Here is a 25279-nt window from a genome sequence, read left to right as displayed (position 1 = left end):
GTGACAGAAAGAGGAACTCAAGAGTGACACAGGTGACATGAAGATGCAAAACACTGAGGGATGACTAGAAGTTCTCAGTTCTACTCAGGCACAGGAATGTGCTCTTTATGACTCTAAAAACTAAAATCAGCATCAATTTCATTCAGATAGCTAACATCTTACAAAGTGAAGTTACATGAGCTAGGAGTATGTGTCTGTGTGTGCTCACCCTGTGAGACCGGAGAGCCTTTTACCTTCCCCACTCTGGGTGCAAACTGGGACAGCTCAGGGCGGGCGGTGGCAGCACGGCAGTATGTATTTTCCATCTGACGTGCGGATGAGAAGGACCTAGTTCTTCTTCCTCAGCGACCACAGGCCCCAGGTTCCCAAGCAGCCTGTGCTCTGGCTCGATGCCCAGCCAGCTGTGAGCGACACGTTTCTTCTGTTTACCAACTGTTGCTCTCATGGTAAGGAACTGACCCTGTGACACGCTGAGCTGCCTGGGTGGACACTGTCCCTGAGGAGGTTATATTGTCGTGGCTGAGTGGGCACAGAAGTGGGCAGCTTCAGAGAAATATGCACAACTTTGCTAGTCCTATGCTGGGGAAGCCTCAGGCCTGGGGGATGTCGGTGTGGTGTGGAGTTCTCAGGGGATGAAGGTCAGGTAAAGTTTGTTTTATAAGAAAGAAGAAAAGAGAAATAAGTAGTGAAAATCACTTCTGTAGAGCTCCAACATAAAAGCTGTTTTGTTAGCCTGCCCCCCACGCCACCCCCAAAGTGGTTTCTTTCTGTGATTGTGCTCCTTGGCTGAAGATTGTTGTTTATATAACAGGATGAAGGACAAAATTATAAGCTCCAAACTCCTCCAGAGAAAGGCTGTCCCAAAGCTCAACCCCCAGGATAAATGGAGAATGGAGTGTTTATTGGCTGAGCACTGAGCTGCAGTGGGAATGTCAGCATTCAGAGGATGGCAGAGAGGAAGGGTGCTGTGCAGTCTCTGCCCGTCAACAGAGTTCAGCAAGGGCAGTTTCTTCTCTGCCCACCCCCAAGACGGCCTATCCTCTGAAAGACTGCCTCTGGGCAGTCTAGCTCAGGTGCTCTACGGGGCAGAGGGTGTGCTATCTTGACCAGCACAGGGACGAGTGCTGCAGCAGCATCTTATCTTGGGCAATCCGATTTTAAGTCAGTCTCCTGGGGTCAGTCTGCCTGAATCGTCCCCCACCGGGCCCCCCAACTCAGAGTTATCAAGAAGCTATACCTAAACCAGGCATTCTACTATGCTGGCTACTTTCATACACAATTCCATTTAGTCTTTAACAACTAACAAGGTAGGTATTATTATGCACATTTTAAAAAGATAGATAGGGGGCTGGAGAGATGGCTCAGCGGTTAAGAGCACAGACTGCTCTTCCAAAGGTCCTGAGTTCAAATCCCAGCAACCACATGGTGGCTCACAACCACCCGTAATGAGATCTTACGCCCTCTTCTGGTTTGTCTGAAGACAGCTACAGTGTACTTATGTGTAATAATAAACCTTTGGGCCGAAGCAAGAAGGGACTTGAGAGCAAGCGAAGTTGACTGGAGCGAGTGAACTTGACCGGAGCAAGTAGAGAGAGGTCCTAAAAATTCAATTCCCAACAACCACATGAAGGCTCACAACCATCTGTACAGTTACAGTGTACTCACACATATAAAATAAATAAATAAATAAATCTTTTTTAAAAAAAAAGATAGATAGGGCTGGGGATATAGCTCAGTGAGAGAGTGCTTGTTTAGCAATGCATAGGCTGTAGGCTTAATCTCTATTAACTATCACACACACACACGTCTGGAGTAGTTGAAGGTATAGTTAACTATAACTTGTCCAAGCTCGCTTGAGAAAAGCAAGGTCTGTCATACCCTAGGTTCTTTCCCTTTCTGTTGTCATACACCTTCCCTGCAGAGATTTCAGTCCCATTTCCTTTAAGTTGGCAGCTTTGGTTTCTAAACAGCTTCTGTGGAACATAGACCTCTCTTTTAAATCTTTGCATAGATTTGTCATGTTGTTGTTTTATAAAGTGTTCTAAAAAGCACACAATTTTGTATTTCCCATTTTACATGTACTTACTTAATACGTAATAATGTTAAGTACATTCACATTATTCTACATTAGATCCTAAAATATTTTCATTTTGCAGGGCTGAAATTCTGTATCTACTAAACACTGACAGACTGACGCTTCCTCTCCTCTTGCCCAGCCCTTGGCAACCTCATACATTCTATCTCTATGGCCCTGGGTGCTTTAGAGAGTGCGTATGTTTGTTCCTTTGTGATGGGCTCATCTCAGTGCACTAGCTAAAGGTTCTGTCGTTCTGTAGCGATAATGTGTGAAAGGACTGAAGTCTGGCCCGCTCTTCATTGTCTTTTCAATTGCCTGTGCCATAAAGTGCAGTTACCTGCACATGCTGTCTGGCATGGCTCTCTAACTGTTTCATGTGTATACAACTCCTTTTCATACCAGATGTTAACTTCTTGGTGATCAAACACCAGGGATTACATATCTTTTAATCCCTACCTACCTGCAAACTCTCTACTGAGTACAAGGAACCACACAGACACAGTCTGGAGATCAGAGGCTACTCTGTGTTACTTGATGCTCCAGCCCGGCATGTAGCGTAATGCCTGACATAGGAAATGCGCAGGAAATATGAACACACCAAATGCTGCTGACCAAGGACCAAGAATGAAAAGATGTTAAGTCAGAGACCTGACTCTCTGCACTATTCCCCCAGCACTATTTGGGGGAAGTAATTTAAACAAATGGAGAAAAGTTATTAGCTAAACTGGAATCAGAATCTTTGAAAAATTTATTCTAAATGTTACACACAGTAGAATACCAGGCTCTTTCTGACTGGTTATTGAAGAAGAGGACAGAGGGAAGGAGTAAGAGAGACTGTCTGGAATTGTCAGGACTCCCATTCTCTGGTGGAATGCCAAGCTTGGAGAGGGAAGTGCTTACCTGGATGGAGTTAGAGCTGACTGAGCATCTCATGCCCAAAATATCTTGTCCCATTACAAGTACGAATAAACTCTGCTTGTATTCTGTCAATTCTCCTAACTTTAACATCGAGGAACGGACAAATCCCTAGGATCTGTGTGTGTGTGTGTGTGTGTGTGTGTGTGTGTGCATGTGTGTGAAAAAGCCAGAATGGATAAAAATAATTCAATGACAAATGCTGGAAAAACACACAAAGGGGCAGAAGCCAGACATTCGTGGGATTCCCTGACAGCTCGACCCACAAGGAAGGGCTGGTCTGGAAAAAACAGGGCCTCAGGTTCCTGCCAAGCTGTCTGAGGCCCTGTCCTTCCCAAATCACTCTAAGCAGCAGCCAAGGCTTTATAAGTAACCCTTCCAGGTCTCATAATAGGACTCAGGAAGAGAAAAAAACCCTGAGCCCACCAGGCGCTCCTCACCTAGAAAGTCTCCCTGGCGATGCGGTCCAGCTCCATGGAAGGAGAGAGGAGAGAGACTTGCACACCTGCTCTCAGCCTCAAATGGTTCCCTCTGTGCCCAGAAAACAGACAACGGGAAACCCAACCTTGCTCACTATCTGGGGAAAATCCAAAATAGCCAGGTACTAACATCTAGAGACCAGAGACAAGTCCTGAGGGAAAAGGTCATAACATGTGGTACCTGCATCCTGGAGTCCTGCTGGGTAACTCCACACTGGCCTTGCCTGAGGCATGCCGCAGGCTTTACACATGTGACTGCATTTGGCCCTAACAAGTCTCTCTTCTGGAGAATGGCCTGCAATTAATCTCACTTATTACCTCCGAAAAGTAACAACAGATGAATGGCGGGCCAAGTCCAACCCCAGAGTGTCTAGGGAACTGCAAGCTGCATGGCCAGGTCTCAGACTGTCTGGGCAAGCTGTGGCTCTCTGCCTCACTCTCCCACAACAAAGCCTGAGCAGGGACTCCAGACAGACCAAAGGAACCAGGGGATTTGAGGCGCTGGACTGAGCTCACACTGACCCAATGGGAGACGACAGCCCTGAGGCTACACTTGGAGCAGTTTCCAACAGCAAGGGAAGAATAAGGTTGTCTGGAGAAAACTTGTGCGATCCATAAAACAGAGAACAATAGCAACAGGGGGAAATGAGGAGTAACATTATCTTCGAGTCTTCGTGAGTCACTGGTTATTCATTCCTGTGGCTACCCAGTCTCTGAGTTCTCCCACATGCTGACGAAAGTACAGCCAGCACGGGGAGTCTCTTTACATCTTAGCTTTGCTGGGCAGCCTAGTTGACTGAATTAGCAGCCGAGTCTGGAATCTACTGCTGCCATCACAGAAACTAGTGAGAGTACCTTTCATTTACTTAGCCTCCACTTCCAAGGAGATCAAAGGCAATCCAAAAGCTCTCAAAACAGACCAGTTTATAGGTAAGTATGCTTATCCTATAAAAGATTAAATAAATAGCTTAGGGTCTCTTAGTGTCAAAAGCAGTAATAAAACTCACATCTCTAAGCTACAACTCCCATCTTCATTAAGCTTAGTCACTTCTTACTACAAAGGAGGAACAAAAGATTAAGTCAATATCCAAAAATACCCTCTTCACAGGGACTTACCACATAAAAATGGAAATCAGGCCTCGGGACTCAGCAGAATGGCCTCTGGCTGGGACCACAGCACAGCCCAAACTGGGACCTCAGAATTCACTTAGCACTGTTCTTGGGTGGCTGCTCCCAGAGTTCCACAAGGAACTGGAATACTCAAGTTGAGTCCCTAGCCATCCTAGCACCCAGAAGTTACCTGGAGCCACAGAAGACTTCCCAAGGCTCCTTAGACTGCACTGGAGCCCGGCAACGGGCTTTATGTTTAAATAGAAGCATGAGAGCTGTTGTAGACAATTATGTCAAGGTGGAAAGCTCAGGGAACTACACGGGGACTGCATCCTGGCTGCAGAGGCACCAGGTCACTGCAGGGCTCAGTGTCTGGCTGGGAGAAGGGCAAAGGAAATTAGGTCTTGGCTCTGACCTTGACATATCCTATCATCTTTCCTCTTATTTCTAACAGGTGCTACCAAGAGAAACGTCTTTAGCTAGCCGGAACTTTTAATAAAGTCACCCCTACCAAATATTCGAAGTGCTACAAATTGTGTTTCAACTGTGTACTCTGACATCTTGTTTCTAGGTAAGAAAGTACCTGTTGCTGTCATCCACATTGACCAGCACAGATTGTGGCACAAATGTGTTCCACAGGACTGCTGGCTCTGCTGTAGTGTGAAAATAGGGTATGTGCAAACATTTGCAAGGTGAATAAAGCTGTTAAGTATAAACAGCTTCCTTTTTATGACTTCTGTCTCAGGAATGTGGTTACTCTGTAGATTGTACAAAAGACAACAGACTTTTCCTGTGGGGGAGAACTTTGTGGAAAGCGCCCAGTCTTAAAAGTGCTGCAGCCTTGTTTGTCCCCAACTCTCCTGAGTTGGTTCTTCGGATCCCAACCACAATGACTATGGGAATAAGAGACACCACTCCAGGGCATGACATAATGTGCTTAGGTTTATGTCACTTCCGGGGCATGGTTTCTGGTTCCAAAATTAGCTCCTTAAACACTAATTCTGATACCAACAGCAACTTCAACAGTTAGGTAGTTTCTCCCTCCCCATGTCTTTCACCTGCCTTTTCAAGCTTCCAGCAAGTAGCACAGAAGAGAAGGCAGCTGGGACCACTGGCATGGAGCTACACTCACACACTGGGCCACCTGAGAGCTTCATTTCAAGGGAGAGGATCCCTGAGGTCAGAAGGCTTCACTCACTCTGATAATCACACTTTCACTGCCCATCTGCCCGAGGGGCTGCAGCTGCATACTCTACACTCATACAGACAACAGCCCTTCCAACAGGGCTAAGAAAGGGATCATCCATACAATTTTTCATGGTGCCAGTATTGTTCTTTAAAAACTTTTTAGATAGGTGTGGTGGCACATGCTTTTAATCCCACCACCTAGGAGGCAGAGGCAGAGGCAGGCAGATCTGAATTCTAGGCCAGTCTAAGACAAGACTACTTCAAGTTAGATGGTAGGGAAGTGGGGATGAATTGGGGGTGGGGATAAATATGAAAAAAAGCCAATAAATTGGGAGTAAACACAAAACAAAGTAACAAAACCACTCCACCTATTATTGTGTGTGTCTGTGTGCACGCCATGGCAGCCATGCTGAGCTCAGGGGACAGCAGTCAGGAATGGCTTTCCTCCTTCCCTCACCCACAGTGGCCTGTGGACTGAGATCAGGTGCTTAGGCTTGTGAGGCAAGCACAGGCCCCAAGCATTTTGGTCAGGCTGAGGCTTTAGTACAAGATCCCTTCATTGCCTTTTAGGACACTGCCATACTTGAAAACTGAGAACCAGGTATTTTGTATTTGGGAACCTATTTTGTATTCCCCTACACCCCTCCCCGCTTCATAGACCAAGCCTTGATTTTTATTTCTTAAAAAAGCTACATATTTATTTTGCTTTCTGACTCTGTGCTGTGCCTTCAACACTTTCACAATGATTTTCTGCTCCTCAATAAGGAAAGCCTGCTGGATCCTGTCACGGACACACTTGGCATACACGGAACCACCACAGGCCCTGCTGACGTGCTTCTTAGTCTTAATCTCCTAAGGACTTTGGGTCTCATAGCCCGAGCCCTCTCAGTCAGCCTGGGCACACCGCATGTGGACGTAGGTCCTTTCTCAACCTTCTGGTGTAAAAAAAGAATCCTGTTGCCAGGGTTTGAAGACAGCCTAGTTTTGTTAGAAACTGTACTGCAGGAAGCCTATGTCAAACACTGGACCACTCTGAGCGCCTCTCCAAGCATTGCCTCCGGAAGAGGGAAAAAAACCACGTTTGTTGTTGTTGTTTAAAATTTTTCCCCATACAGGGATTGTTAAAATATAGAAAGAGACCATTATTCAACACAGTGCTTTCTTTCTCAATTCAGACCTTGCTTTATGTCTAGAATCATTTGGCTTTTATGCACTTTTTTCAAGTACACAAAAGAAATAAATACCTCCCCACTTCTCACATCAATGTATTGGAGGAAGCTGTAGGCAATTATGTAAAGTGGTTTTGAAAACATAAGAAACACCCTTCCAAAGCAGAGACCAAAGTACCCAAAGCACAGTGCCGTGTAAAAAAAGAGCTGGAGGCAAGCATGAAGGTAAAACTCAGCCATCTACCACAAGGGAGGAGAGACACAGCAATTCTCCCAACTACCAAAAATTTCCTTCACATGAAAATAACCTTACAAATTAAACCAGGCCTTGTGCTCAGTGCGAGATAGAGTCTGTGAATAGGCAGAGAAAAGGCAGCTGGCTTGCCAGACTCCACTCAGAACTCTCTGTGGCAGCATCACACTCAGGATACGGCATAGGCAGGTCAGTCCTGTGTACCCCAAATGCTAGCCCCGGGCCTTCACTCACTCACCTGCTTCCAGGGGGGCTGGAGTGGGTCTCAGAAGCGTGGAGGTCTGGCTGTATAGACCATGTTGGGCCACTAGGACTGATGACAGGCCGAAGGGTAGGGGGGGTGGATGCACTGCTTCTGTTTATGACACTGCTGGCCAAATTCAGGTTTGTCACCTAGAAATGAGGGGAGGGAAAGAACTTGATTTCACAAAGTTTTAGAAAAGTATCATGAGAAGCATGTGGGAGCAATCACAGTCTGCGATGCTGACTCATCGGGGCTGAGAGCAGAGCTGTGACAAAGGCACAGAGCACAGACTGTTTTCTGTGCGCAGAAAGCAGAGGTGGGGAATGTGCAGTGTCTGAGAGGTAGATGGAGTCTAACTCCCTCCCCTACTCTCGGGATGGTAATGGGCTGATCCAGGCAATGTTCAAACCACACAGCCTTCTTCCTCATCTGGAGGTTCTAAGTGCTCAACAAACTTTAGCTGTAGATAATGATAGCAATAACAACGATAAAAAGAACTCAGTCGCTTAGAAAGAAAATCCTGGACAGTCCACTAACATGGATATTAACATTCATAAATGATTTACACAAGGATGGAATGTGAACAGTCAATTGAACATTTAAAACTAGTTGTTTCCATCTGTAAATGAGAATTCTTTCTTTAAACATGTAAATGTAAAAGGGATTGTGAGACAAACCCAGCACATTGCTATACCGTTAAATGTGTCCAACAGTGGCGAAAGGTAGCTTACAGGCGCTCAGATTACTGCTCTGACTCTGAAGTTCCTCAGCACACTACCTACAACACCATACACGCACTCTGATGTATGTACTTCTGCAGGTGACCATTTCACCAACGACCATTACAGCAGCAGCTCCTATTTGCTAGAATCCAGGGAGAAGCATGCTTTGTACTAATGAGTCCACCCCACACATCTCATGCAAATGCAGAGTCTGTAATCAGAACAGGGATGACCCTCATCCTCAGTTTGCACAGCAGGAAAGGGCCTCGACATAAGCAGGGAAGCAGAACTAGGGCTCAAGCGACTGCAACGCCGAGGTCCAGCTCATACCACACACTATAGAAAACATGTACTTAAAAGCAAGCATTGTTTTTAACAGTGAAATAGGAGAAGGTATAAACGGCTAACAAGATGGTTACATTTTGCTCTATCCACATAAGAGAATATTGTTTATTCATTAACTAGGAACATGATGCTGACTCGGGGAGGGGGGGAGGCGCTCTAATAAAAATCACAATGTAAATCTTAAACATAAAGTAGACATGTGGATAAACTTCTCAAAAGCTGGAAAGAAAAAAATTCAGAATGTATAACATAGCATCTACTGTGATGTTATTTTTCCTTATGCTTCTGAGTATTCTCCATATTGCTCTATGACTTAAGGAGCCAGACGTTCTGTCAAGGGTGTCAGGATCACTGCAACGGGAAGCTACTCAGTGTAAGCGCCTGCCTGGCAGTGACCGCAGGCAGATGCAGGGAGAGGAAGGGATACAGGGAAGTCCTGCAGAACAGGGGCACAGGAGGGGCACGGAAGACCCAGTGCTGAGTGCAGGGCTTCTGTGTGTAAGCTGCCAGAATCGTGTCTGAAATACATCATCAGGCAAGAGAAGCTAACTGAAGGGACACTCTTTCTCCTACAAAACACCCCAAGGCACCTAAATAACTTTAATATTTACATAGGAAAGAATTCTAAATCTTAAAGTGATCTGAAATCATGAAAAAAGAAGTCCTTTGTAGCAACAGTGTCGTGTTTCCTCCCTGGTTATAGAGTTCGTAAGTGAAAACAGCCCGAGTCAGTATCTTCTCGCCAATGACTCGGAACACTTTTCTTGGCCGGAAAGCTGTTTTCCACAGGCTGGGGGCACTCTCTGATGACTGTGAGGCTGGGGCGTGGGGCACTGTGGTTCTCTTCTCCGGGGTGGGCCAGGCTTTACAAGAGGCGTGGAGAGCCAACCATGACTTTTTATTCCTGCTCTGCCATCCGCAGGCACCAGGGACAGAGGGAAGGTGTGAACTAATGCACAAAGAAGAAAATGCTGAAAATTAGGGGCACACCTCTTCTCTGGATGTCAGTCTCCTAGAAGTACTCCTTCCTACTTCTTCCTATAGCCTACAGGTAGCAAGGGCCAGATTCTGAGATAGTGCCACTGGCTCCAGCAGGACTAAACGATCCACTCCTAACCCACACAGACCACTCCTGTCCGCTATGTAGGCTGTAGAAACACCACAATGTGAGAAAGGTCATTCGTAAGAGCTGTACTGAAAAACTGACTCAGTGGTGCAGAGTGCGTGCGGCTCCTCTAGAGGACCAGGGTTCAGTGCTTAACACCCATGCTCTGATGGATGGCAGAAAAACCTGTAACTCCAACTCCAGGGAGTCCAGTGCCCTCTGCTGGTCTCTGCAGCTACATAGCCACAGACATACACATTAAAAAAAAAAGTGCCAAATCATAACAAAGGGGGCTTAATAGTTCATAGTAGCTAAACAATGGATTTTTAAAAATGCAGTTTGCCATGTTTAGCACAAAGGGCAGAATCTGGAGAATAGAGTGTGCAAAGGGGAGGAGAGGATGGATTTGACAGGTTTGATAATCCATTCGTCGGCACTGCAGTCCCTGATTCAAACGCCAGTGTTTATCCCCTCACAGAAAACACTCGCCTCCTGTACTCTCTGTGCCCTGCACTGCCACCCCTTGCATCACCTCATCCAATCCTGGGTAACGTTCTTATGCCTATCTTACCAAAGGAGACCAAAATCTTAGGGCACTAAGCAGGTACACAAACACCACAAATCTAAGTGGTGTCAAGGCCAAGGTGTGACGTGTTGAGCTCCAAGTGTGTGGGCACACTCTCCTTAGACAGCATTGCTTAACATCTGAGTGGCGCCAGGCACTTTGGATATGACAATTTACGTACACTTTACCCATTACTCATAGAGGAAAACTCAGGCGCAGAGTCTACTATGATGCTTTACCCAAAGCCATCAATAGTTGTAGAACTTGGGCTGTAGTGTCAAAATCCATTTTCTAACCTGGATGTAGGAAAACAATCCTGGTTACTCTGAACTATTAGAAAACACTTTAAAACATCATTATTCAGAAGCAACAACAGCTCTTCCGTCTTTCCTTTAGACATAATTTCCCACATTTACTCTCCCTCAGAGGACATTAAAGAGGGAAGGACAAGACCAAGCTCAGTCAGGCTTATTTTGTCCCAGGCAGAGTAAAAGGTGGAGGGGACACAAGCAACTAGGAACAGCTGCTGGCTTTTGATTCAGTCCACAGCCATTCCTTACTTTCTGGAAGAACCAAGAAGGGGCAGCCTCTGTGACTTCTTTATACACAGAAGCGGAGCACTGTTGATTTATTTAGAGTCTTGGAGCAGAGATGAGAGTACTCGGCAGCCATAGGACTGTTCCTTACCCTTTCCTCAAACAAACCCCATCTCCACCAAATGTTAACAAGGCAGTCCTTACTTTTAGTAAAGTCTCAGTCTTGTCTTGTCTAGAAGTCACGGAACTCATCCACCACAGCTCCTGCTCCCTCCCCTTGCCTCTGAGATCTGTCTGGTTGACTTACATTGCCAGTCAATGAACTGATCTTTGTTTTTAAACCATTCTTTAGGTACACCCACATCATTTGCATCTTAATCACACTGTAAAGAAATGATGTAATGCAGTTATAAACAAGACAAAGGGAACATTTTCAGGTCATTCCTGTTTTCTAGCTCTGCTCTCCTGAACAAGGTCTAGCAGAATGCCTCCCGATAATGTCATCAGGACACTGATGACCTGATATCCTGCACTGTCCACTGGGGCAGCCACTAGGCACACATGACTATTATATATCTGAAACGTGGCTGAGAAACTAGATTCTAAACTTTTAATTTTAAAATGCAACTAGCTAGTGGCTAATTTGCTGGCCAGCACTTCCCTTCAGTCTTGACTATCTCTATAGACAAGTATGTATAATGGATAAATTACGACACACAAACTATCCCTGGTTCTCTTCTAGTCTCTTGGTCTTTTCTATAATGGGCAGAAGAAATCCCTGACCTACTATGGACCTGAGCATCCATTTTTTTGGCCCCAGTACTACCTTACTTTCACTAGGAAAGACAAATCTGGCATTGGGTGGGTCCACAGGGAGATGAGGTCTCTCTCAGACGTTGAGAAGATAACTACGGGTGTCAGCACACTGCATCTGCTTCTCCACCCACCTACCCTTTCCTGGCTCTGACCAGAGAAGAAAGTGAGACACAGCTCTGTGTATATGAGATATGTAGCCATAATAAACATTTTATTGCTAAAGAATTTTTTCAAAAGACAGCCTAAGTTTATGGTATACAAAAATGTAGCAGCACTTGTCTTTTTGTTAAAGGAGAGGTCACAGTTGTTGGGCTAGTTGGCTTCCCTGAGCTAATGCATGCTATTAAATGCCACTAGAATACACACTATTAAACCTGTGAAGCTTAGAATCATGACATTGGCCACAAATGGGTCTAGAGGACAGACAGGGCAATTTAGAAACCATTTTTAGTGAAAGAAACTGTGATTCAAAGAACATGTCCATGTTAGAGAGATGGCCCAGCAATTAAGAGCACTGGCCCATATCTTCAAGGCTTTTCCCCACTTTCTCCTCTATAAGTTTCAGTGTCTCTGGTTTTATGTGAAGTTCCTTGATCCACTTAGACTTGACCTTAGTAGAAGGAGATAGGAATGGATTGATTCGCATTCTTCTACATGTTAACAACCAGTTGTGCCAGCACCATTTGTTGAAAATGCTGTCTTTCTTCCACTGGATGTTTTTAGCTCCCTTGTCGAAGATCAAGTGACCGTAGGTGTGTGGGTTCATTTCTGGGTCTTCAATTCTATTCCATTGGTCTATTTGTCTGTCACTATACCAGTACCATGCAGTTTTTATCACAATTGCTCTGTAGTAGAGCTTTAGGTCCGGCATGGTGATTCCACCAGAGGTTCTTTTATCCTTGAGAAGAGTTTTTGCTATCCTAGGTTTTTTGTTATTTCAGATGAATTTGGAGATTGCTCTTTCTAATTCGGTGAAGAATTGAGTTGGAATTTTGATGGGGATTGCATTGAATCTGTAGATTGCTTTTGGCAAGATAGCCATTTTTACAATGTTGATCCTGCCAATCCATGAGCATGGGAGATCTTTCCATCTTCTGAGATCTTCTATAATTTCTTTCTTCAGAGACTTGAAGTTTTTATTATACAGATCTTTCACTTCCTTAGAGTCACGCAGAGATTTTAATATATGGCTTGTGCTGTAAGATCGAGAATTGACAAGTGGGACCTCATGAAACTACAAAGCTTCTGCAAGGCTAAAGACACCATCAATAAGACAAAAAAAAAAAAAAACCACCAACAGATTGGGAAAGGATCTTCACCTATCCTAAATCAGATAAGGGACTAATATCCAATATATATAAAGAACTCAAGAAGGTGGACTCCAGAAAGTCAAATAACCCCATTAAAAAATGGGGCTCAGAACTGAACAAAGAATTCTCACCTGAGGAATACCGAATGGCAGAGAAACACCTGAAAAAATGTTCAACATCCTTAATCATCAGGGAAATGCAAATCAAAACAACCCTGAGATTCCACCTCACACCAGTCAGAATGGCTAAGATCAAAAATTCAGGTGACAGCAGATGCTGGCGAGGATGTGGAGAAAGAGGAACACTCCTCCATTGTTGGTGGGATTGCAAGCTTGTACAACCACTCTGGAAATCAGTCTGGCGGTTCCTCAGAAAATTGGACATAGTACTACCGGAGGATCCAGCAATACCTCTCCTGGGCATATATCCAGAAGATGTCCCAACCGGTAAAAAGGACACATGCTCCACTATGTTCATAGCAGCCCTATTTATAATAGCCAGAAGCTGGAAAGAACCCAGATGTCCCTCAACAGAGGAATGGTTACAGAAATTATGGTACATTTACACAATGGAGTACTACTCACTATTAAAAAGAATGAATTTATGAAATTCCTAGCCAAATGGATGGACCTGGAGGGCATCATCTTGAGTGAAGTAACACAATCACAAAAGAACTCACACAATATGTATTCACTGATAAGTGGATATTAGCCCAAAACTTAGGATACCCAAGATATAAGATACAATTTGCTAAACGCATGAAACTCAAGAAGAATGAAGACCAAAGTGTGGACACTGTGCACCTTCTTAGAATTGGGAACAAAACACCCAGGGAAGGAGTTACAGAGACAAAGTTCGTAGCTGTGATGAAAGGATGGACCATTTAGAGACTGCCGTATCCAGGGATCCATCCCATAATCAGCTTCTAAACGCTGACACCATTGCATACACTAGCAAGATTTTGCTGAAAGGACCCAAATATAGCTGTCTCTTGTGAGACGATGCCGGGGCCTAGCAAACACAGGAGTGGATGTTCACAGTCAGCTATTGGATGTATCACAGGGCTCCCAATGGAGAAGCTAGAGAAAGTACCCAAGGAGCTAAAGGGATCTGCAACCCTATTGTTGGAACAACATGATGTACTAACCAGAACCCCGGAGCTCTTGTCTCTAGCTGCATATGTATCGAAAGATGGCCTAGTCGGCCATCAATGGAAAGAGAGGCCCATTGGACTTGCAAACTTTATATGCCCCAATATAGGGGAATGCCAGGGCCAAAAGAATGGGAATGGGTGGGTAGGGAAGTGGGGGGCGCTATGGGGGACTTTTGGGATAGCATTGGAAATGTAATTGAGGAAAATATGTAATAAAAATATTAAAAATCAAAAAAAAAAAAAAAAAAAAAGAGCACTGGCTGCTCTTCCAGACAACTGGGGCTGGATTCCCAGCACCTACATGGTATCTTTCAACATTCTGTTATTCCCAGTCCCAGGGGAATCTGAAACCGTCTTCTGGCCTCTTGGGCACTGCTCACACATGGTGCACAGACATACAGGAAGGGAAAACACCAATACCCCTTTTTAAAAAATTAAAAATAAATTATAAAAAGAGAATATGCTCAATTCATGATGAACACTCACATGTTTTTAAAGATCTATTTTATTTTATGTGCTTGAATGTTTTGCCTGCATGTATGTATGTGTATCATGTATGTATGTGTATCATGTGGCTATGGAAGTCAGAAGAAAGTGTTGGGTTGCCTGGAATTAGAGTTACATATGGTTATGAGCTATAATGTAGAAGTTGGGAACTGAACTCAGGCCTTCTGCAACAGCCATCAGTGCTTTTAACCACTGAGCCATCTCTCGGGTATCTTTATCTTTATGCATCTTTATGTGCAAAGTTAGCACAGCGTTCTAAGAGGAGCCATGGATTTCCTGCCTTAGGTACCATGTCATCACTTTTCAGTTCCCACTAACTACCAGCAAGAATGATGCAACCATAAGAACTTAACAATCACTGAATGTGTTCAACAGCTCCTTGTAGGCAATGTGCTCAGCACACTATGTGTGAACTAATTTATTCTTAAAAACAGATAGAGAAACTGAAAGTGAGGTTGAGAGATAAAATAACCACTAAATGTGGCCCTTAAATTCAATTCCTATACTTTCTAAGGCAAACCTTTCCAATCTTGACTTGAACCGTGCGTGAGCACCTGCACCTCAGCACCTCACTTCTTACAGCTTTAGTCTGTGGAGCATTAGCACCTGAATTCCTGGACGCCTGATGCAATAGGGAACACAGTCCAGGCCTGCAAACCGAAGCCTGCATTTAACGGAATCCACAGAGTCCACTTGCCTTGTAAGTTTGAAAAATCACTTTTCAGAGATGGTAGAGAACAAAAGGCAAGAACAGGAGAGGGAACACACACGGCTTCCTCTCCTCCATGCACAGACAGCAGACAGCCTTGGAGGAAGTGAGGCAGAGAACAAGGGGGTCAAGGAAGAAGAGGAGACAATTCCAGGAGGGACATTCAGGGTTCACTGTTTCTTGGTTTAGGTGCTCAAACTTTAAAAGTATGCGGAGGATCCAAATGCTTACAAAACATCTCAGAACAAACTTCAGACAAGTCCGAGACTACTTGCTATATTTCTGCTATTAAAAAGCAGTATTTAAACTTAAAACCCATCAGGCCATTCACTACCTATGACTCCATCTCTGCCTTCTTCTGGCTGGTAAGCCAAGTGAACAATTGCCTGTGGGAAATCTGGCCACCAAATTCCACCTCCATCTGAGCCTTGGGGCCTGCTTGGCAGATGTTTTTCCCTTGCTTCTTCCCTCCTCCTCAGCTCCCACTCTTGCAGAAGCTAATCCAGATGTTCTATACCATTCCCTGCCTCATGGCCACTGCCACGGTGACCTCAGCCAGTTTCTCCTTTTAGTACCAAACACTATTTATTTTAGAGTCAGCCTTCCGAATAAGGCAGGTGAGCAAACATCTGAATGTGTGGGGTAAGGACACATTGCATGCGTTCCATCTAGACAGGTGTTTAAATTACAGCAGGAATAATACAGGTGATGGATTGGAAAGAGGGTGGGAGAAACAGAGGAGGCAGCCAATTTCCGGTGCCTGGCCTCCCAAGTGTTACAGCTTCTTACTGCTGTTGGCTAAAGGTAGCACAGATGCCAGTACTATAATTAAAATACCACGGAACTGCCCTGATGGATTCCCAGAGAACAACCCCAGCCACTCAGATACATACTCTCAGAGCATGCAAAAGGGCTGCTTGGGGACAGACCTAACTCCATCTCCCTGGCTGATGTTGCACACAGTCCTGCATGCTCAAAAGAACTTTATACCTCAAATATAACTCAACAAAGAATCACTATATTATCTATGGGAAGCGAGGCCATGGGAAGAATGGGAAGGGCCAAAGAGAAACGTGGCTTCTGCCGACCCTCAAGCCACATGGGATTTGACCATCTAAAACTCCAGATAAAACAGTATTTGAGATCTCCAAAACATGGCAATTCTAAGACAATTCAAATAAGGCCTATGTGCTGCCTAAGAAGAGGACAACAAACTGGAGAACAGGAGAGAAGCAGGAAGAAATGTCTGCAAAACACATATCTGACTTGGTGAAAGGCAGGGCGATGGAAGACAGCCAGAGACAGACAATACCTTGGGAAGAATCTACCCTTGCTCTAGAGACAAAAGGAACCTTCTGGGAGCCCCACCCAAGCCACAATGTATGAGAATTGTGCTGAGGGCAGGCAAATGGAGAGCTGTTTTCTGGGACGAGTTGAAAAGGTTAATGGTTACCAACAGTTACAGTAATTAAGTCCCTTGCACTTAGGCAGGCCTTGGAACTGGGTTTGTAATCTGACAAAGAAAGCTTTCAAAAGTCCATGTATCTACCGTTCATGTTTCCCAAAGTGATGGTGAGGCGAGATGGAGCTTCCTACCATTTAAAAAGGAAAGCTAAAGGGTGGCACACACCTTCCATCCCAGTACTCAGGAGGCAGAGGCAGGCGGTTCTCTGTGAAGTGCAGGCCAGCCACCAGCCAGATCTACATATCAAGTTCTAGGATGGTCAGGACTCCAATAGAGAGAGAGGCCTCACTTCCACCTACCCCCTGTCCCCCAAAGTAGTGAGTAGTGGAGTGGCAGATATCACTAGAAGGCCAGCGCGTATAAGGTTCCATATCACCTCTTTCTGCACAGGCCACAAGGGAGAGGTTGCTTTGGAGTTGGAGGAAAGCAAGCAGGGACTGGAGTAAAAGCCAGGTGCCGCTCTGGCTGCAGCCTCACATCATTTTACAGAAGATGAATGCCTGCTCTCAAAGCTCAGGCAAAGCTCTCAGATGCTCGAAATAACAGCTTTGACACAGAGTTTTGTTCCCTCTCTGCATAATGACTATATTGCATGATTTCTCCTGCACTGAGACTCACTCAAAGGGCTACAATCGCATTTGTGACTCTTGGTGACTAACTTCAGGTTCACCAGGCTGTCTGCACACTTCATGTACCTTAGGCTTTATCAGGATGGAGATGGAAATTCACCATCAAACATTTTGTCAGTAACAGTTTAACCCTGAGTAATGGTGGCACAGCATGCAGGAGTGGTATTCCCATCACCAGTCAATAGTACTATGGCATGCTCCTCAACATCTTACATTTCTTCTCTGGGAAGATCTAGAGGGGTGCTGCAGAAAATTATTTCTTTTAATACACACAAATATTTACCAGGCACCTATTCTGGGTTTGCTACTCTTGAACATGGAGGAAGATAGATGAAAGTAACCCTTGCCTCTATAGAGATGACAGTCTAACACAGTCCTATTTTAATATTCATGAATGAACACATGAATAATATGAGAGATTTGAATTTGGACCAAATTATCAATAATAATCGATACTACCTCAAAGCTCTCAAGGTCTCTAAACTTGGAGGCCAAGTCTCCTTAGTATCCATGGATACCGAGAGGGAGCCCGTGTGGGATGCCTATGAACACTCTGGAACTGAACACAAGTGTTTCTATATGTACATTTTTTTTTTTCAGGTGAAGGCTACACCTTTCATTTGATTCTCAAAGGGATCACATGGACTGAAAGGAACATGGTTGTCTAGAGCCGTCTTCCCGCTGCCCTCAGAAGTACCCCAGCGGCACTGGAGAACAGCGCTCTCTCGGTTGTGTTCACACAGACAGACCCATGAGACCATGGGTGGATCTGCTGAGTGCTGTGGAGAGCTGAGTGGTCTGGAGCAGGACAACTGCTAGTGGCTTATTCCCCCTAACTTGCTTCATGTGTATTCGTACAACAAATGGCAATCCTTGAACTTGACATATCACATCTGCTCCAGACTAGTTCAAGGAGAACACAGAGAGACAGGCATGCACTTCTTACAAGCTGCTTCCACTGGAAAAGAGTGGCAAACATAACAAGAGCCAGCCTTAAGCAGTTATACATTGAACACTCCTCCAAAGGCATTCCATGAGTATCCATTAAACTATTAGCTACAATAAGCCATAAACACATGTTGTAAGGCAGTTTAAGTTACTTTCTTAATTCCTGTATGCTGATAAAATGAACAAGTTAATATTCCAATCACTAAGAGATAAGGGTTATGATGTTAATCATATTATAAAGCGGGCTGAGTGGTGCAGGGAATTCTGAAGCACTCCTATGTTAGTGCTGAAGGTTCCTGGCAACTGCCTCTCCCTCTCTTGAGCTTCACTGGCTACATAACACCCTTATACACCTACAGTGCCAGGTCAAGATTCTAGGGATGCCAACCTGAGAAAATGGCCAAGTCTCTTTGTAGTATTTCCAATTTATGTATTCTGTTTTTGCAAGCTGGTGTGTGCCACTGACAGCCCATAGGTAGACTTACACATAGTGGCAAGGGATTACCAAGGCTGGATTCTCTCTCCTCCCCAACCAAAAATAAAGCACTGAGCATCCCACAAAATAATCTGATAAGGGCCTAATTCAATAAGTAGCCAATCACCTCAATGACATAAACCCTGCATGTGGGAAGAGAGAGCGCTTGTAACCATGAAAGCAGATATCTCTGGTATATTCTGGTGTCTCTGCAGACTTAAGAAAAGGAGTAGTGAAAGTTCTGCAGTGGTGGTGCACCAGAGCAGGCTGGTGTGATGCTCGGTCATTTCAGCCTAAGGAAAGAGCTACTTCCTGACTAAAAGAAGAGGCAGAAGCCACTAAGATGAGTCATGGGACAGTGACTTCCCATTGTGTGACATCAACAGAGCTTCTATTTCTTCACCATCATGAGCTTAAAAAAAACCAAAAAACCAAAAAACCAAAAGACAAAAATCAGGAAAAAGCACTTTTCTCAGTCTTAAAATGGAAGAGATAATGCACGCAAAGTGTTGTCAACATACTGCCTAAGACAAGGTAGAAATGTGATGAATGTCACTGCTATGGTATGCAGGACAGGTATGCTATAATCAATGAAAAAGAATGAAGAGCAACAGTGTCAGTGTTAAAGAGAATACAAAATCCAACAACATACAGAAATTCTTTTCCCTTTAGCAAGCACATGGTCTAGAAAGTACAAGGTCCCGCAATAAGTGGTGGGTTAGAAAGAACTGCCATTATGTGGTTTACAGTCAAACAGGCCGGAGATGAGATGACTATCATCCACCTGCTTTAAAGAGTGGCTGGCCAGGGGCTGAAGGCAGGGACACAATGGGAAGACTGCTGGCTGTGGTGGCAGGTGCTCTTCATCTATTTATTAACCACTATGTCCGGAATGCATACTTCAGAGGATACTTGGGTGGGAGAGTGGGTGGGTTTAAAAACTGTGCAGAGTCTAATCTTCAAGGATCTTACGTAGAGTGAAGGGGCACACGCAGGGACCAGGGCTGCGGATCAGTAGTTGTGTTCTCGAGTAGCAGCACACAACCCCGCATTCAGTCTCCAACACTGGATGATGAAGATGACGACGACAACAACAACAATAAAGAGAAAGCACATTTATTAAATAAAGTTGTCCCTCCATGTCCTTAAAGTATTAATCGTAGGGCCTCTTGAAGATACAAAAATCTACAAATGATCATGTTTCTTTCTTTTTTTTTTTTTTTAAATTTATTAGGTATTTTCTTCATTTACATTTCCAATGCTATCCCAAAAGTCCCCCATACCCCCGCCATGATTACGTTTCTTATGCAAAATATAATTACATTTGAATACAGCCTCTGTATATCCTCTCACAAAAACACCTACTGATAGATTACTTATATGACGTAAAGGCTATAACTTTGTTATACTTAGTTGTTTAGGGAAGAATGACCATGGGAAAAGGTCTGTACAAGTTCAGAAGAGATGCAGGCTTTTTGGAATTTATTAATAAATTATAAATTTACAATCCCGGAGTCAGATATCAGGCATCACAGGACACTGAGACTTAAGGTTCTTACTGTCTGTTAAAAGACACAGTTACGTCCACACACAACATGAAGAGGAAATCAGCCTAACAGCCAATGAGTGAGGTGGCATTCCTGCAGCCCCTAGCAGATGTACAGATCAGACGTGGTGACTAGGAATCATTTCTCCAGAGAAGATGGCATAAACTAAGGCATACTGACTGGCAGAAATCCTAGCTGAGCTAGGCAAAATCCTGTGTGCTGGAACAGAGACAGGTACCAGTACGTTGTAGCCAGACTTTCAGTCAGATCATGGGTAGCATTACTAGTTTGGGTTTCACATAGAGAAAAATTCTCTTTGAGCAAATACTAGGATCAGACATGTGATTTAATATAACAAGAGGTCTTTAAAGATGAGGAGCAGCAGGAGGACACTGCCACATCATTTAAGAGGTACCTGTAGCTGTCCACTTGGAAGATAATGAAGGCCTTTAGCAGAACAGTTGATGTAAGTTAAATAGACAAGATACGGAGCAGGAACACTGGAGTTAGAATGAATAAGACTCGGTGCAGAGAGAATGGAGACACAGATGCGGCTGATAAGCCAGATTCTACCCTCAGGTGGTTTCTGGGTTGTCAATGCCACTAACAGCAGAGACGACAGGAAGAAGGAAAACTAACAGGTTTGAGATGCACTGCACAGGAGTCTATCTTCGTGCTTCTGAGATATGTTCAAATATTTGGGTGCTGGCCAGACAGTTAATGTCTAGCAGGCAGTGGGATATCTGGACCTTGCACTCAGCACAGAAATCTCACATAAAGCTGTGTGCAGGGGATTTATACCTTAGGGAAAGATTCACTGGAAGATAACCACAGCACGAAGGGGATAGAACCCAGGGCCACCTCCCATTCTTCACTCAGAACTACCACAGCATCTTGGCTGCTTGCAGCTCTTTGTGTAGGGCTGAGGCCTGGTGAGTGCTCCCTTCTACGTCAGCACGTCTACCAGTGTCATCCTGGTTCAGCTCATGTTTAGGAAGCCAAATTGGAAGACTTCATAGGTGTATCTTATGACATTTCTAGGCAACAAAATCCTACAAAACCTCTTCTTGTTCCTCTGGCTCTTACCGTCTGAGCTCTGCCCTCTCTTCTGCAATGATGCCTAAGCGTTAGATGCAGGAGTAGAGTTGTAGATCTATCAGTCGAGACTGTTGATGAGGAATTAAAAACTACACTTATCTGTGGTGTAGGGACAAACATTTAGAATGTAGTTAGGGTTATGCTGGCTTAGTAAAGTGGTGGTTGTAGGTCCTCTTCCAAGATCCATGACTTCACTAGCCCTACAGTTGGCTAGGTTTCCAGTTGCAAGCATGACTTCCCTCTTGTTAAGCAGTCTTAAGTCCAATTAGAGAGCTGCTGGTTACTGCCAAAGTATGCATGCCACTACCAAACCCTTAGAATGACAGCGCCATGCTGGCTGCTGTTGTGGCTTACAGGCACCATAGCTGGGCAGGACTGTTGGCCACTTCCTTCCGTTGGCTTTTTTTTTTTTTTTTGTGGTGCCTTCTGGTACATGAAGGCCAGTCCTCAGGGAGTGGGTTTTTAGGTCAGATCCAGCTCAGGATCTCTGGATTCTTTGCCTGAGGTACACGGTGGGTGCAGCAAGTGACGGTGACTTTTCTACCACAGCCCCTCCCCCCCTTTTTTTCCCTTTTAAGATGAGGTAATCAAGGCCCGACAGTAATTTCCCAGTTCTCACTGACTCCAGAACTAATGTTTTCCCAATGTACCTTGCTGCCTTTCTAGAGAAACAGGAACAGATAACATATATGATGTTTCTACCAACACAGACTACAGAGTCAAAAGAAACAGCAAACAGTCATAAGACCAGAGCCTAAGTGCACAGCAGTTTGTATGTTCAGATAAGCTCAGAATTGAAAAGGAAATTCTGAAGCCAAGTCGTGTCGCCTGTAATGTCCAGGGAGGACACTGGCACCGACTCGATGCCACTCTCCAAGTGGAACCTCTAAAACTGAGTCAGGGGTCACCGAGGACCTTTTGGTAGCTACTGATAGAGACTGCCTGTATGTGGAAGGGGAGTCGGAGGACTAATGTACTGGGAAGCAGATGCTTTGAACCTCATATTTATCTGCAGCGTTAGGCCTCAGAGTCAAGAGCAATGAAATGAAAGAAATCCAATGGCTTTCTGTTCCACTCCCCATCAAAATGAAAAATGTCAAGGGCTCAGTGTCTCCTCCCTCTTCTGTGTCTGTCAGCACATTTCAGGAGGCCTGGCCACGTTGCTGCACGGCTGGCTGCGGAGCAGACTGACACAGCACACGGGTTCGTGGTAGGGCCCCGCCTGGGTGGTCTGCTGGTATCCCTTTGATTAAATTCCCAGGCTGCAAGAGCTGGAGCTGCTCCTAATGATAGCTAGGTCCTGAAATCTCAAACTTGTCGGTGGGAGAGGGCCAGTGCTCCTCTAATGCCCTGTCTCCCTCCCACTCCTCACCACAGGCTGGGCTCCTTAGCCACATTCTTCTGGACACTAACAGCAATAACCACAAAGAGCCTGTCTACTGATCTGCTCTCCCTTGCAACCCTGACTGAGACAGGGGGAGTGAGATCTCACACCTAAGCAGAAGCCTTGTGCCAGCACCCCAGAGCCTGACCCCCTACAGGTACAGATGCTGCTTAACACTGCTTTCAGGAATACACACAGCAGTCACTAAAGATCTGACTCCAGAAAATGGCCAGCCTCTCACACACCAAGGGAAAGGTCGAATGCAACCTGAGTGTCTTCTACGGTATACACTGAATCCTCAGGTGCTGAGAATCTATTATACACCTCTTCTACTGAGAATGCACATATACTATACACACCTTGCTTAAGGGGCCACTGCTTATGAGTAGAGAATGTCTGCTATTCTTATGTGTTCTAGGATGTAAATAAAGTTGACTCATAGCAAAAGTGATAAAAAGGGAATTCAAGAAATCAGCTTCTGCTTTTAACAAATTCTAAGTTCCCCAAAGCCTTTTAACCACCTGTAGGCTTAAGAACCTCCTCTGTCCAACTTACCATTCCTTAGTTTGGCAATGCCTCACCCTCCAGCTCCCCTCTCCTCAGCTACCTGAGCAGCCCAGATCTCGCACGTGTGTGAGTGGTATGGAGTCACCTACACAAGCGCCCAGCCCCTCTGCAGGCCTCCTAAGGGTTGAGATTTCCCTCCAGCGTTAGTCCAAGTACCCAGTACAGACCCCCCAGGTCCCGCTAGTCACCCAACCTGCTGCCCCAAGACACACACACACACCCAGGCTCCTAGGGGCTGGTTCTGCCCTTCCTGTGAGACAGTAGAATGACTGCTCCCAAGAGACTGCTTTGGCCTTGTTTCTATTCCAACTGACAAGCTGAATTACCCTCTGGCAGTTATGCTGTTCTCCAAAGAAATAGCTTGGGGTGCTCCTGGCTATTAGGATCATGTGCGGGTGACTGACTGTCCCTTTCATAAGACCATGAGTTATTTCTCGGTTGGTCAGCATGACATCACATCAGCAATGGTTACCACCAAAGCCAGGAATGCTCTTAAAGAGCTTGGATAAAGTGTTTTGTTTTGTTTTAAATAAATAATCACAACAAAATACAAAGTTTTCTAGAAAATGTCACTGACCTCTTTAACAGGCTAAGTAGATGAATTTACAGATACAGATAAAATGTTTTTTCAAAAATCTCTACAATTTAATTTTGTATAAATCTTCAATATGGTACAAATAATTTAAAATCTGCCTTCCTTGTTTAATAAGTCTATTAACTCCTTGGGTACAAAACAAATAATAGTTTATGGGCTATAACTAAAGCAATGCTCAGAGGAAAAGTCATAGCCTTTAATACATAATAGTTAAAAAAAAAATTAGAAATTTAACTCAAGAAATAGAGAACTAAAGATAAAAAAAGCACAAAGAAGGAACTAGTGTAGATAATGCCATAAAATTATCCTAGAATAATAATAAAAAGAACAATAATAGAAATAGCGAATTAATCTTTGGGGGCGGGGGTAGTACAATTCCAGACAGGCTTTCTCCAAGTATCCCTGGCTGTCCTCAAACTCAGAAATCCGCCTGCCTCTGCCTCCTGAGTGCTGGGATTAAAGGTGTGCTCCACGACCAACCGCCCAGTTCAGAATTAATCATATGAAGGGGGGTTATCCACTGGCCAACAACAACAACAAAAAAATGAGAAAAAGAAAACAAAGCAGAAATACAAACAGGAACTGCCATTGAAGGCTGTATTAAGCCAGGGAAACACTGGCACCTGAGGAGTTTCTGTCTGGACACAAAGCTGCTTGTGCTGACAGCACCAGTTAGCACCCTGGTGCTAGTTCCGAGACTCCTGGAGCTCCTGCCCACTTCCCTGCAGGAAGCCACAGGCATTTATCACTCAGCTCGGTTAAGAAATGGAAACAGCTTTCCCCTACACAGAACAGAACAGAAAAAGTAGCTAGAGAACAAATGTGTCAGGCTGTATGTTAACAGCCACTACAATGTAGTATTACTTATTAAGCAAAAGAAAAAAAATAACAGAGGTTTTCAAATTACAAATTAAATTCCTGAGTCCTCTGAGAGGAAATGGTTGCAAAACATGCAATGGAGCTTTTCTATACTAAAATACACTTACCTAACAACGCTTTCATCACATAAGAAACAATGTGTTCCTAAAGCCTTAAAGGTTGAAATAACAGTATTTCCCAAGTACACAGCATTTAGACTTCCCAAAGAGGCTTTTCCACCGCATCCTTAGGACCCAGCTGTGTTTCCCCAGCAATGAACACATTTAGAGGCTGAGAAATGAAGCGTTCCTCGTCATACAGGCAGTCAGTGGGAGAAGGACACAGCCTTGGCCTGGCCAATCCAACCCTTCCTAGGGGCTCCACCCTGGTTTTCTGCACAGCACAGCACCTCTCTAAGTACTGCGTCACACAAGCATCCTGCTGCTGAGACTCTGAAAGTTAAAACTAACATTTAATGGCAGATTCCATCCAAGGCTTACAAAGAAGAGC

General features: G+C 44.6%; 1 protein-coding gene across 12 annotated transcripts in view; it reads right to left on the bottom strand.

Annotated features, from left to right (window-relative positions):
- Ttll5 (tubulin tyrosine ligase like 5) overlaps nt 1-25279 on the bottom strand; it is a 238267-nt gene that overhangs the window by 90210 nt on the left and 122778 nt on the right. For all 12 annotated transcript variants that reach the window (XR_015045248.1, XM_029484762.2, XM_021178935.3 and 9 more), the window contains one exon: nt 7430-7584. Coding sequence is in view for 11 of the 12 variants with exons in the window: in XM_029484762.2 (XP_029340622.1) it covers nt 7430-7584 (155 nt within the window). In the remaining variant the exon portion in view is untranslated. The remainder of the gene's footprint in view (nt 1-7429; nt 7585-25279) is intronic.

This window comes from Mus caroli, unplaced genomic scaffold, assembly GCF_978045245.1.
Source record: "Mus caroli unplaced genomic scaffold, Mus_caroli_1 scaffold_14, whole genome shotgun sequence".
Classification (NCBI taxonomy): Eukaryota; Metazoa; Chordata; class Mammalia; order Rodentia; family Muridae; genus Mus; species Mus caroli.
This window is presented reverse-complemented; position numbering and strand designations above follow the sequence as displayed.